Source organism: Larimichthys crocea, chromosome X, assembly GCF_000972845.2.
Source record: "Larimichthys crocea isolate SSNF chromosome X, L_crocea_2.0, whole genome shotgun sequence".
Classification (NCBI taxonomy): Eukaryota; Metazoa; Chordata; class Actinopteri; family Sciaenidae; genus Larimichthys; species Larimichthys crocea.
Genome location: NC_040020.1, coordinates 36,733,098 through 36,745,802, shown reverse-complemented (window position 1 = coordinate 36,745,802; position 12,705 = coordinate 36,733,098). Strand labels below are relative to the sequence as shown.

The following is a 12,705-nucleotide window of genomic DNA, read 5'->3' as shown; positions in this document are numbered from 1 at the left end:
CTCTCTCTCCCGGCCCTGCAGGCTGTCTGTATGGACAGTTAGCATCTATAAGCACGTAGCATCATTAGCTCATGTTCAGTGTGCGCATCGTTAACGCACGTTAACTACGCAGCAGTAACACAGTACATGCACGAGCTACAGACACAGTACATGCACGAGATACAGACACAGTACATGCTCGAGCGCGGAGGCTCGCGCCGCTAACAGCTGTTGGGCTTACAGCATGACTTTAGCGACGTGGATGTTGACCGGAACTCTTCTGTCTTTGAACGCCGTCGTGATGAAGCAGCCGAACGTTAAGGCCGCCATGACGCTGAGGGAGAAGGCGAACAGAGAGTTGGCTCTGGACAGCACCGTGTTCATGTTGAAGTCACAGCGTACGCCACAGGAAGGAAGAAGAACGACAGTAAGTCGGTAACAGACGGAGCGAGCGGGCTGTACGCGGCGGATAGCGACTGGGTAGAAAACAGGAAGCGGCAAGTTTCGCGGGGTTAACACGTACTTCCGATTCGTGCGTTTCAAAATAAAACGGAGGAAAAAATAACGCCTTTGAATGTGAGAGTACACTTTAGGAAAATTGACCAAGAGGTGGCCGCTCCCTGTGAAACTAATGTTTGTTATGTCAGTTTTCAAACTCTGGACGAGCAACTCGCAGCTTATCGCAGCAGTCTCGTCCAGGCTGAATGAAAGGAAAGGCTGAATGGACGCTTCCGTTTCTGCGTCCATCGCAGGTCACTTGACACAGCCGCAAACCGAAAATTCATTTAAATATGAGCGATGAGTAGGCGGAAGTACGCTCTTTTTTTCAATAACTTTAATCATACCACACTCGAGAACAGAGTGTGGTGTGTACACACAGTACAACCTGAAATGAATGGGACAGCATGCAGTACAGAATGCATAAATAAATGAATGGAAAGGTAAGGCTACTCTATTAAAGTCAAAGTCATTATGTTTGTTGGCTTGCTGCGCCTGCGCGCTATATCCGGTAGAGGGAGCTCCCCGATCGGCGCCTGTGAGCGTGCACCTGTTCACCTGTTCAGGTGACGCACTGCAGGCTCAAATCCTTTCTGTCAGCTCAGATTGATTTTAGAAAGTCACCTCTAGTCTTGAGCCGGAAACAGCCCGCAGCAAAGCAAAGCTCTGCCTGCGTTCTGCTTCATAGAGGAGCTGAAACATGAAGTGATTTAAAGGTGATCTGTCAAATCTTCAAATTAAGTATAGACATTTTTGGTAACCAGTGAAGAGGGAGCAGTCTTGTGTGTTATCTAAAGGCGTGAGATCTTTTTTTTAAATTACAGTCATCCAATGGAGATAAAATAAAAACATTAATGATCTTCCTTAGATCAACCCAAGAGAGTAAAGACTGGATTTATTGGGATGCTCCTCAGTTGAGAAGAACATGAGTACGTATATCAAATATTGCACCCAGGTTCCCAGGCCCTTCCTGTCTTTACTGTCAATATTCAAATAAAGCTAAATAGGAAAATTGCCCCCAAAAATGTTTCTGCTTGCTTGACACTTGTTGACAGGACAAGATGTTTTTGTAAACGTGGGATAGACTTTGGAGGACCAAAAACAAACATGACATACTGCATAACTCATCGGCCTGAGCCTCAGTTATGTGATAGTGCTCCGTTTCAAATGTTACAGTAGAAGAATACAGTTACATAATGGGATACATCACCTGAAACACTGTCATTGAGCATGACATTCAAAGTACTACTTCATTCTGTATGAACTCCCTCAAAATGCTGTATAAATAAAGGGCATTAAATTTGACTGTGTTTTACTGTACACTGTAAAAATAAATAAAGAAACATGTTTAAGTATATATAATAGTATATATATAATTATTATATATATAGATATATATATATATATATATAATATAATATTAGTATGTAAAATATTTTTCCAATCTATAGAACAAACGGATATTAGGGCTGTTGATTTTACAGTTATGCTTGGCGTTTTATTCCATATTGTACAGTATAAATACAAGTTTTTGCCACCAAAAGAAACCATATATTATGCCATATAATTGACATGGAAATGCTATATCAATGCTGTATAAAAAAAATACAGGTTTTGCCATGGCATATATGTATGTATATGTATGTATGTTACACTGATCTGAAAATTAATTAACAACTATCATAAATGTTGTGATATAAATAGAATAATATTTCTCGCTAAAATTAAATTATGATTTCATTTGATTTCTTTGAACTGCAGAAAGCTTTGGGACACCCAGCATTTTTCTTCTGATGTACAAGATAATAACTCTAACTATGATAGTGGAAGTGAATTTGCTCTGTATGTATGATCTGTCCCAGTGGCAGCATGTATGTACAGAACAACAGAGGGACAAGTATGGAACCTTGGGGAACACCATAGGACACAGAAGAGAAGACATCACCAACCACTACTGAAAAAAGTTCTGTTTGATAAATACATTTCAAATATAGACTGTATAAAACATGGATGTAGTCTCTATGATGTCACAAGAGTGTCTGATGGCCCCAATGAAGATGAAGAACATCATGCTATCATATCAGGGCAAGTTAGTGTCAAGATTTTTCACAGCCAAAAAACACTTTTTGATAGTTTTAATAAATAACAAATAATCTGTTAAATCAGAAAGTGATCCCTTAAACACACAGGAGCTAAAAGGACAGCTGCTGATACAATGAATGGGAAACATTTATTGTGAATGAAGCTGCTTTTTTTCAGTGTGTACATGAAATTCAGACTGAAGCTGCCAGAGTTTGACCTACTTCCTATACAGCAGCTGCTGCTTGAGCTGCACTGCTACATACCAAGGCTTGCTGTACAAAGTTTGTTCAAAGTTACACAGTAGTTAGTTAGACACATGGGACTGGCATTGGTTATTTGGGATATCTGGCCCAGTTAGTGCACCTCAGGAGTGTAATGGAAGCTCTTTCCACAACAATCCACCTTTATTTTTTATTAATATATCAGATATCAGATCAAATAAATGACATGGTTTAAGAGGCTATAGACGCTAAATCTTTGTGTGATTGTGTGATGTGAGTGAAAACAATTACTTGACCAAGGGAAAAAAGGAAAAACCCTCACTGTAACAAACCCAATTTCTGGAGGCAGTGTTGGAGGTGTATACTATATATGTCTCTGAGTCCAACATGCCTACAGACTGGACTATAAGTGTAACACTGAGGGAGGGAGGCAGTCCACAGTGAGGGGGAGAGCAGACTATATTTCTTGAGGAAGGGTCCTTAAGTATGAGCATGAAGATATTGTAGTCTGCTACACTCTCAGAAAAAGTGCTTTTCAGATAAGTGCTCAGGGGCACTTTAGGTTCTCTGGAGAACCCGAATGAAAAAAAAGAGTTCTTGAAGTCACCCCAGGTATCAGGTGCTTTATTACTTTTAAAGGTCCAGTGTGTAAGATATAAAGGGCTCCATCTATAGACCTTTGCTGGACTGTTTTCATTGCAATCACGTGAAAATGAGAATCATTGTTTGTTCTTGTTACCACAGAATGAGCCTTTCATATCTACAGAGATAGAGCCTGCCATGTTGAATCGACATGTTTCTACAGTTGAAAAACCAAACACTGGCTCTGAAATGCAACTGGGCCAGTTTCATGTTTTTGGTGTTTCACATGGCTGCGTAGTTTCTTCCTCACACTTGGGGAAGGGAAAGGAAATCTGAGGCGGGCAGTATTCAGTTGGTTGTAATCTGCAACCTTAAAGATAAATGTCACTTAGTCCGACACACTGTACCTTTAAAGGAACCTGAAGTATATATGGTGTTAACGAATAATCAGTAATGCGATAATAATTTATATAAAGTCATAAAAGACTTTACTGAGTTTTTTCTTTTGCAGTAATTGACCAAATGTTGCATTTAATACAAAATATTTTAATTCAAATGATCATAGATTGCACCTTGACTGAACTCAAACACTAGTTTCTCTAAATTCTTGATAATACTCCTTAATAACCAGCAGGAAAAAGTTCCCTTCATGGCATCACCGTGAAGAACCACTTAGTCTATCTATCTAGCTTTGATATTCACCACTGCCAAATTAAATATAACATTAAACTAAGTATACTAAATGTGTGGATTGGAATCTAATCAGAAGCCTGATTTGATGAGATTCAATTATTTCCAGCATATTGGATTCATCATTTAGAGACTCAGTTCAGCCTCTTTAAAGTGCATAACGTTTAGGTCTCTAACACACATGCAGCACACACAGGGCTGCGTGTGTGTGTGTGTGGTCAGGTTCTGTCCACTTGAAGGACAGAAATAGTCTCCCTCGTCCACACGTGGGAGCGCATGTGAGATGGTCATGTGCGTCGAACACAACAACAACAAAGCGGTTCAGCCAATCGGATCTCTCCGCTCGCTGTCAGCCGAGCTTCAGCTCAGCTCCGCTGCTGCAGTCGGTGTTACCGGAGCGGTGAACGCGTGAGATCCATCCGTGGGGGGGAACATGCCAGAGGTGCCGCGCGGAGCTCCACAGATGTCCCGAAAAAGAGGCGCTGAGCCCGGACCACTACCCGAGCACGTCGCGGAGAGGAAGAAGGCTTGCTGGGGCATTCTGACCAGCCAAGGTCGGTACACACGGCTGTGCTGTGGTTCAAAGCACAGGTTGTTCATGCTGCTGCTGCTGCTGCTGCTGCTGGGCAGGGGTAGAGATATGCTCCAGATTGTGGTCAAACGTTGTAAATATTTTATACTCTTAGAGAACAGACCTTTAAATAACGTCTGGCTACGGTCAGTCTGACTCCTGACAGCTTGAAAAAATGAAATAAATACCAACAAAGCTTTTATAAAGCACTCTTTATATATTCTGTCTGGTATTATAATCTAATAATAATATATTTTGAATTGTAATGTATTTAAATGAATCGGGTGACAAAGAGGAGTCATTAAATAAATAAGTGAGCCCTCAAATAAATCATTCTTTAATCATCTCTCTCTTAATAATCAAAAGCTGAGTACTCGGACTGTATGAGTAAGCACCCATTAATCATCATATCACTGTCTGTCTGTATCTCCATGAGCTTCACTCTCTGTTAACATAAAGCATGGTGTCAAACTCATCTCAGTTCATGGGTCACATGCAGCCTAATTTGATCTCCAGTGGGCTGGACCAGTAGAACCATTGCATAATCACCTATGAATAACACCTCCAAAATGCTCCCTTTCTTTTAGTATAAGGACACTTTGAAAACGTTCACAATTAATGATCCATTCACAAACACACGATGAACCCCTTGGATGTCTTAAGAAAAATGAGTCATTACATGGGCCTTACACAGAGGCACAAAACATGTAGTCATATATACCTGAAATGGGCAACAATATAATATTTTACTTCCATAATGTCCAGTAGACAGGAAGCAGTGCGTTTGGTGAAAAGTTGGAATTCAAATCTTCTATGAAACATTATTGATGTTTAGAGGTTTGTGTCTGGGAAATAAAGTCAGTGTGGAAGTGCTAAGAACTGTAATTCTTTGAGCAGCCACTTGAGGCTGGCTACACACATGTCAGTCTCCATAAGTCCCCATGTTCAAATGTCCAACTTCACAGCAGAAATAAACATGTTTACAGCCTGGTACAAAAAACAGTTTAGGTCAATTTTTATACAACTCACCTGTTAAAGTTAATTAACAGCATGGCCGCTTTGATTGACAGGTAGGTGTGGTTACAGATGGCTTATTAGAGCACCCAGGTGTCATTCAGCCCACCTCAGGTCTGTAGATAATCCACGTTTCTGCTGGTATTTAGATCATGTCATGTTCATTTCAGTATTTTCAGGTATTAATGGTATTTTAGGAGTTTTTCATTATCTTATAAACCATAAAAAGTTGTTGATGACTCATCCTGCAATCAGGAACATATATCAATCTGACAGCCAATTAAAATGCTTTCTCGCAGAATTTTTGCTTATGAACCTGTACAAAAACACAACTTAAAATCTCTGTAACTATTTTCAGTGATTTCGGTAAAACTAGATCATATTTTATACAGAACATATTCTGTCACAGGTCCAGATGTGTTCACTGGAAAGACAAAACTAACACTAGATCATAGCACTCAGTGCCTGTTGGCTACTGTAAATGCCAATCAATATCCGCAATAAGTCCCTACTACTTACCAAGTCCCGAACACTACTTCTCTGCAATTTTCACACTTCAGTCCAATCCAAGTCATCCATTGGGTCAGACTGGACTCTTACCAGGCCTGTTTGAAATTGAAAGAAACATATTTCTTTATGTACAGCATTAAATAAAATGTGATCTGCCAATCACAGGAAGATGTAAATGTAGATTTTGTAGAGCTTCCCTTGACATCTCAAGACTTGTGTGTGAATCAGCAATAGGAGAGAAGCTCTGCTCTGCTTATATTTATGTATTACGCATTTCTTGTAGTACACAGAGGAGGGATCCCTCTCCCAGGACGGACAGACGTGCAATAGATGTCACATGTACAGGACAAATCAACACAAACATACTGTACAATCACAATGAATGATAACATGACAATGAATTACAAAGAATGATAAAATGACAATGAATTACAATGAATGATAAAATGAAAATGAATTACAATGAACGATAAAATGACAATGAATTACAATGAACGATAAAATGACAATGAATTACAATGACTGACAAAATGACAATGAAAATTACAATGAATGATAAAATAATTACAGTAGCAGTGGAATCTGTGATAGAGAGAGAGAGACACAGATGCACAGCAGCAGCAAATCATCAACTATAAACTGTAATGGAGATATGGTAGCAATAATGACAGTAGTAACATATGGACATCATGCAGGACCACAGCAGCAGCCACGATCCACGAGAACCTGCTGGACGAGAAAGCACAGAAACTCCAGGGAAGATATATATATATATATACACTGAAAGAGTAGTACAGATAAATGAGAACAATACAGACTGCTGTGAAATCAAAGTTCAAAGGACATCATATAACGGGATAATAAGGGACAGTGACAGTGATGAAAGAGAGACGAGTAAGAGAAGGGAGGGGTGTGAAGATGCAGTGAAGACGATATGGGTGAATGTGTGAGGTAAAGAGGGAGGATGGAAGCCTTTTGTGGCCATCTGTGTTGTTGCATGTGACTTTTCCAAAATGGCTGCTGCCAGCAGCAGCCGGTCAGTCAGTTACACAGATCCTTTCAGTTCAGTTAGCTGCTTGTTATTTCTTGTATTTGCAGTCTGTTGTTGTTAAGCTGGAGCTCAGGCTGGAGCTCTACGTGAGGACAAGCAGAGGGTGTGCAGGTCCTCTCACTTCCACTCCATTCAGAATGTCTTATGTCTACCAGTGGCTGGATGTGCCATGGGGAGACGGAGATATGGGTATGTTGTAGATAAGACTGTGTGTGTTTATGTGGTTAGTTACTGCTGCAGCAGCTGCTGAGGAAGAGCTCACTAACACTAAATATAACCACGGGCAGCAATGCTGCAGGCCGCCTGCAGATTCTGCTCTGAGCAGATATTTCCTTTCATTCAAGATGCCTGGGACTGATTGTCATGTGTTTAATTAGAGCTCGTATAATATACAATTATATTAGATTTGACCATCTCTCTGTTTTGTATGTTTTCATCTTGTATCTCTGTGTTGGCTCATAAAAAAAATAAGAAAATCCTGCAGCATGATCAGTCTGACAACGGCGTGAAATGTTTTGCTGCAGATTCCACGTTGAAACGAAAGGGCTTTGAGGTGTGTTTTCTCTCACTGTTGGTTGTGGTTGCCACCAGCCTCTGGTGCAGCAAAAAGGTGGCACTAAAAGTGTATGCTCATAGATAGATAGATAGATAGATAGATAGATAGATAGATAGATAGATAGATAGATAGATAGATAGATAGATAGATAGATAGATAGATAGATAGATAGAAGTCACACAGGCAGAAATGTGATTTACACGCGATCACGTGCTTTAAAAAAACATAAACCCAATGGCATTGTAACATGAATGTTATTGATACAACAGTGAGTTCATTGAAATATTTACATACATAATAAATACACACAAACTATCTGTGTCTATGTCTGGTGTGTGTGTGTGTGTGTCTGTGTGTGTGTGTGGTGTGTATGCGTCCAGGGTCCTGGGCAGATCGCTCCCCTCTCCATGAAGCAGCTTCCCAGGGTCGCCTGCTTGCCCTACGCACTCTGCTGGCCCAGGTAATGGCCTTGTGAAGACGGCTGTGAAAATGAAATCATTATTATGTATAACTTATTTAACTATGGAGATATGCGGTGTGCGAAGGGGTGCTTACATTTTACATTCTTAGGATATTTAAAAATGTCCCCAGAAATGTCCCATAACCTTTCTATTATGACAAAACACAAATATCAATGTTATGTGTTTTTAATAAAAAAGTAAAATCATGAATGTAAAGACTCTTGGGGACATATTTCTTATCAAAGACCAGTTAATTGGAGGACTGGAATTGTGTGTGTGCATGGGCGTGTGTGTATAACATGGTGTTTGTCCAATAATCTTTCTATTCAAGAGTGACACATTTATGCCCTAATAATAGGAATCTTGGAATCTGAGAAATGTGCTTAACGCTGTACGTTTTAATTTTTAGGGATATCACACTAATATTGTCACCATTGATCATGTGACCCCTCTCCATGAAGCCTGCCTGTCAGGACATGTAGCCTGTGTCAGAGCATTAATAAATGCTGGAGCTAATGTAGGTATTCTTATTATAACCACCATTATTAAATGTTCACCATAAAACACATTAGCCCTGTCATTAAAAACTGCTGACAGTGTCACTTGTAGCCACACATCAATAATGTATGTGTGTGTGTGTGTAGGTGAATGCTGCTACCATCGATGGTGTCACTCCTCTGTACAACTGTTGCACCTCTGGGAGTGTCGGCTGTATGGAACTGCTGCTGCAGAATGGAGCGCACACACACACGGCATGCACACACTTCCCCTCAGCCCTGCACGAAGCCTGCAAGAGAGGTAAAAACTGTAAACTGAGCAGGACGAGACCGGCAGCTCAGCATCCAGGGATCAGGTGTAATTATGGTCGTCTGTGTGTGTCTCACATCAACAGATTTTGGCTAAATGACTCAACTTAACTTCTGCATGGCGGCATTTTCCAAATGAAACCGAGCTCAGCTAAAAGCAGCATGTATAGGTCAGCTTGTAATATTTAACTACAGTAGAAAGGTCAGGTCCTGGTGAGAGCCTGATAACAGAGCACAAACGTGCTATTCATGACAGGCAGTGAAAGCAGCAGGCGGAGTGTAAACTGTCAAACATATGACTTATGTAGTGAAAGTTAGTCAATATTTTGTGTGTGTGTGTGTGTGACAGATAGATGGCAGAAGGTCGCTTACAGGCCGGGGACCTGTATCTGCAACCAGTATGAACAATGAGTTGAAGGGGTGGCTGGGGTTGTATGTTATACTGCGTACTCTGTGTGTAATGTGCACGTGTGTATGTATTTCTGGCAGACTTCTGTTGGGGACACACGTCAAACCGAAGACCAGTTAATTGGGGGATGATTTGTCCAAATGAGGCCAGAAGCTGTTCATTTGGAAATGGCAGATTTTTGGGTCATTTGTTATAGTTAGGGTGGGTTGGGTGGGTCATGGCAAATCTCCAGAAAATAAATGCAAGTATATGTAATGTACCCAGAAGTGACCTAAGTCAACTTGTGTGTGTGTGCAGGTCATAGCCAGTGCGTTGAGTCCCTGCTGTCTCATGGAGTGGATCCAGACCATGAAATCTCCCACTTGGGCTCTCCTCTCTACATGAGCTGTCTACACCAACACACAGCGTGCTCAAAGATTCTGCTTCACAGAGGTGTGTGTTTCATTTCCTGCACATTTCAGCCAGTAGCTCACCTGTGTCACCTCCGGCACTGGTAGCAGGTTCACACCGTTTTTTATGAGCCCCCAGTGTTTTGGCCTTTCTGGTCCAGACAATGAGCAGCTTTAGCCAGCGTGGTCAAAGCTTTGCAAAATGAATGCAAAGCTGGGCTACAGCCTGCAGGACTAGCAGGGTTATTTGAGGTGGGGTTGTACAAGCTCCATGGTCAGTGTGTTACCTACAGCAGCAGTGGTGTGAGGTCAGTGTCATCACACGCTCAAAGAGACTTGACTTGACATCACCATACATCAACATGAATATATCAGTATGACAAAAATACCAAATAAATTAATAAATTATTAATTAAACTTTTTTTATAGTTTATCTATAATTTGTTTAGTCTATGTAGAATAATCATTTAATGTTGTTATAGCTTCTGACTATTTTACCAGAAGGAAAAAAAAGACAGATAGACAGATGGATTTTTCAGTGCATACATAGCAAATAGCGCCTTTTTTCATTTCACATGATTTCTTTGAAGTTCTCAGGTGGTCACACACACACTGTTGAAAGGTCTGTTCTCTCTATAGGGCCCATGTAGCCCACAGATGCCAACACCCCTCTAAGTAGATGCTGTTTTTCTCCCAGTTTGGAGAAGCAAAGAAGCTAATGTACTTCTGTGGATGGGGGCAGCAACAAAGTGTCTTTGAAGTGAGAACAAATGTAAATGCTTTAGCTTCCTGACAGGATGTTCTGCCTGATGTGGTGAACATATTCTGTAAAGGGAATATAATTCAGTATTGAAATAGAAAGTTGCTTAATGTAGCCTCAAGTCACCATCAAAAATCATCCTGGATTCTAGATAACTACACAGAGTCCAGTGCTCTGGGCCGGTGGCTTTGAACTCTTTAAGATTTGACTCCTTACATCTATCATCATCACAGCTTGTGGCCTTAGTGTGGCCATGAATTGTGAGCAGTTCAACCAAGGAGCAGATTTTTGAGGGTTGTTTCATTGGAAGGAATGTTGGAGCCTGATAGTATGTGCTATTTTTTGCTGTCATTATCTTGTGACCTCGATGATTTATCCTGGAACTGCTCTGTCTGGTCCTTGGATAAAGAACTGGTACTCCCCTCTGTGAAGAAGTCATGTTTCATTATAGTCTACTGAACTCTGTGCTGTGGCCTGAATAGGGCAACTCTACTCTGTTCTTGTGCATATATGTGAGATTATCTGTACAGTGTTGTTATATTCTATCCACAATATGACTGCATTTACATTGAATCCATGTTTTTACATTTCTGCCCTGTCCTCGTCTCTCCTCCTGTCCTTGACATCTCTAGGAGCCCGTGTTAATTTCGGCAGAGGGGCAGACAGTCCTCTGCATGCAGCTGTCAGACAGGACAATGCTGATCAGGTGTCAGTGTTACTTGACTATGGAGCCGATGTCAACAGCAGGGACAGTAACAATCAGCGACCTGTGGAGCTAGCGCCTCCTGGTGGAAAAACACAGCAGCTGCTGCTGACATTTGAAGGTACTGCAATATCACCATTCTTAATAAATGATGCATGGGATGACTCAAAAATCTGTGTTACAACACTATAAGGAAATCACTCTGTCTCTCTCTAGTTTCTCCGAGGAGTCTGTGCCAGTTGTGTCGTCTCCAGATCAGGAACCTGCTCGGTCCGTCCAGGCTGAAGCTGCTCCCCGTCCTTCCTCTGCCCTCCCTGCTCACTCACTATCTGGAGTACACGTAGGCTGATGGGCACACATGCAGCATGGCAGTGAAAAGAACTACCCATTCAGATGCCATTTCTTTAACATTTCACATTTGGATGTGCCAAGCCCGTTATTAACCACATTTCTTGCTAACACATCACTGTGGTTTAGACTGTAGGGTTGGGTTTGTCTACTACAACACTGTTACATCAACGATTTACTCTGCTGCACACTGGACTCTGCTGTTGGCATAACCATATCTGTTTATTCAACAGCATCAAAGTGAGACACTACATGCAGAAAGTTTTTCCTGCACCCGTCAAGTTTAAGAAGTTTTCTTTCTTCAGACTAGTGGAGACAAAAAGCCCCAAATACACATTTTACTACATTTTGTTTGCTTGTGTCTGGGGGTTTCACCAACAGTTAACATCACATGATGACTCATTTGTGTATTTAAACAGAAAGTTTCAGAAAACTGGGAAAGTTTTATGATGATATAAGTTTTTTTTAAAGTGTTTTCACCTGTAGCGTCTCCCCTTTATTTTTCCCTGTCAGATGACTGTCTGACTGAAACACAGAGTGTCATTTTGTGAATACTGGAATTTATTATTTGGGCCTTTACGTGTCTGTATTTATATGTGAATACTAATAAACAATCTATGACATGAGCTCACAGCACGGAGGACGGTTTGACTGTTAGTTTGCTCACACAGTAAAAGGTTGAGTTGATTGCAGTGTCAACACTGTCAAACGGTTAGTGCCACTGTGTCAGTGATCATGTGTGGTTGACTGCAGACTTAAACACACATGCAGGATTCTGCGTCCACGTCATAGGTTCTTTGTTTCATAGTCTACAGTGCTGTAGTGCTTGTTTTGTATTTCCTTTATGGCAGGAATGTTGATATGTGAGATGTGTGTGTGTGTGTGAGTGAGGTATCTGCACACACCCTCCCCATGCAGGCTACATTGTGTAGACCAGATTTCTGATCATTCTAATACTTTGTCTCTATTAACATCACACTGTGTGTTTGACATACACATGTGTGTGTATAATACCAACTACCACACACACGGAAGAGTTTCTCTGTGTACATTCCTGCGTGGTGTGGGCGTTCCA

General features: G+C 41.0%; 2 protein-coding genes across 3 annotated transcripts in view; one reads left to right on the top strand and one right to left on the bottom strand.

Moving 5' to 3' along the window:
- Positions 1 to 487, bottom strand: part of spcs3 (signal peptidase complex subunit 3) — a 4,717-nt gene extending 4,230 nt beyond the window's left edge. Inside the window, exon 1 of the mRNA XM_010749178.3 lies at positions 221 to 487. Coding sequence (XP_010747480.1) covers positions 221 to 363 — 143 coding nt within the window. The 5' untranslated portion in view covers positions 364 to 487. The remainder of the gene's footprint in view (positions 1 to 220) is intronic.
- A 3,841-nt stretch (positions 488 to 4,328) lies between these two features.
- Positions 4,329 to 12,256, top strand: asb5b (ankyrin repeat and SOCS box containing 5b). Of its 2 annotated transcripts, XM_019265269.2 has the most exons (8): positions 4,543 to 4,606; positions 7,246 to 7,387; positions 8,135 to 8,214; positions 8,625 to 8,732; positions 8,860 to 9,013; positions 9,728 to 9,862; positions 11,212 to 11,403; positions 11,499 to 12,256. In XM_019265269.2, the coding sequence occupies exons 2-8, from the start codon at positions 7,336 to 7,338 to the stop codon at positions 11,624 to 11,626; spliced, it is 849 nt and encodes a 282-aa protein (XP_019120814.1). In that variant the 5' UTR covers positions 4,543 to 4,606; positions 7,246 to 7,335; the 3' UTR covers positions 11,627 to 12,256. The 2 variants fall into 2 exon arrangements, with proteins under 2 accessions (XP_010747478.1, XP_019120814.1); XM_010749176.3 differs by lacking the exon at positions 7,246 to 7,387 and having other exon boundaries at positions 4,329 to 4,606.
- The last annotated feature ends 449 nt before the right edge of the window (positions 12,257 to 12,705 follow it).

What these genes read in the sequence shown, in the direction of transcription:
- asb5b (XM_010749176.3), top strand. Translation starts at nt 4,486, where the DNA reads ATGCCAGAGGTGCCGCGCGGAGCTCCACAGATGTCCCGAAAAAGAGGC. An exon ending in TACGCACTCTGCTGGCCCAG is followed by an intron (nt 8,215 to 8,624) that starts GTAATGGCCTTG and finishes TTTAATTTTTAG; the next exon opens with GGATATCACACTAATATTGT. An exon ending in GCTGCTGCTGACATTTGAAG is followed by an intron (nt 11,404 to 11,498) that starts GTACTGCAATAT and finishes GTCTCTCTCTAG; the next exon opens with TTTCTCCGAGGAGTCTGTGC.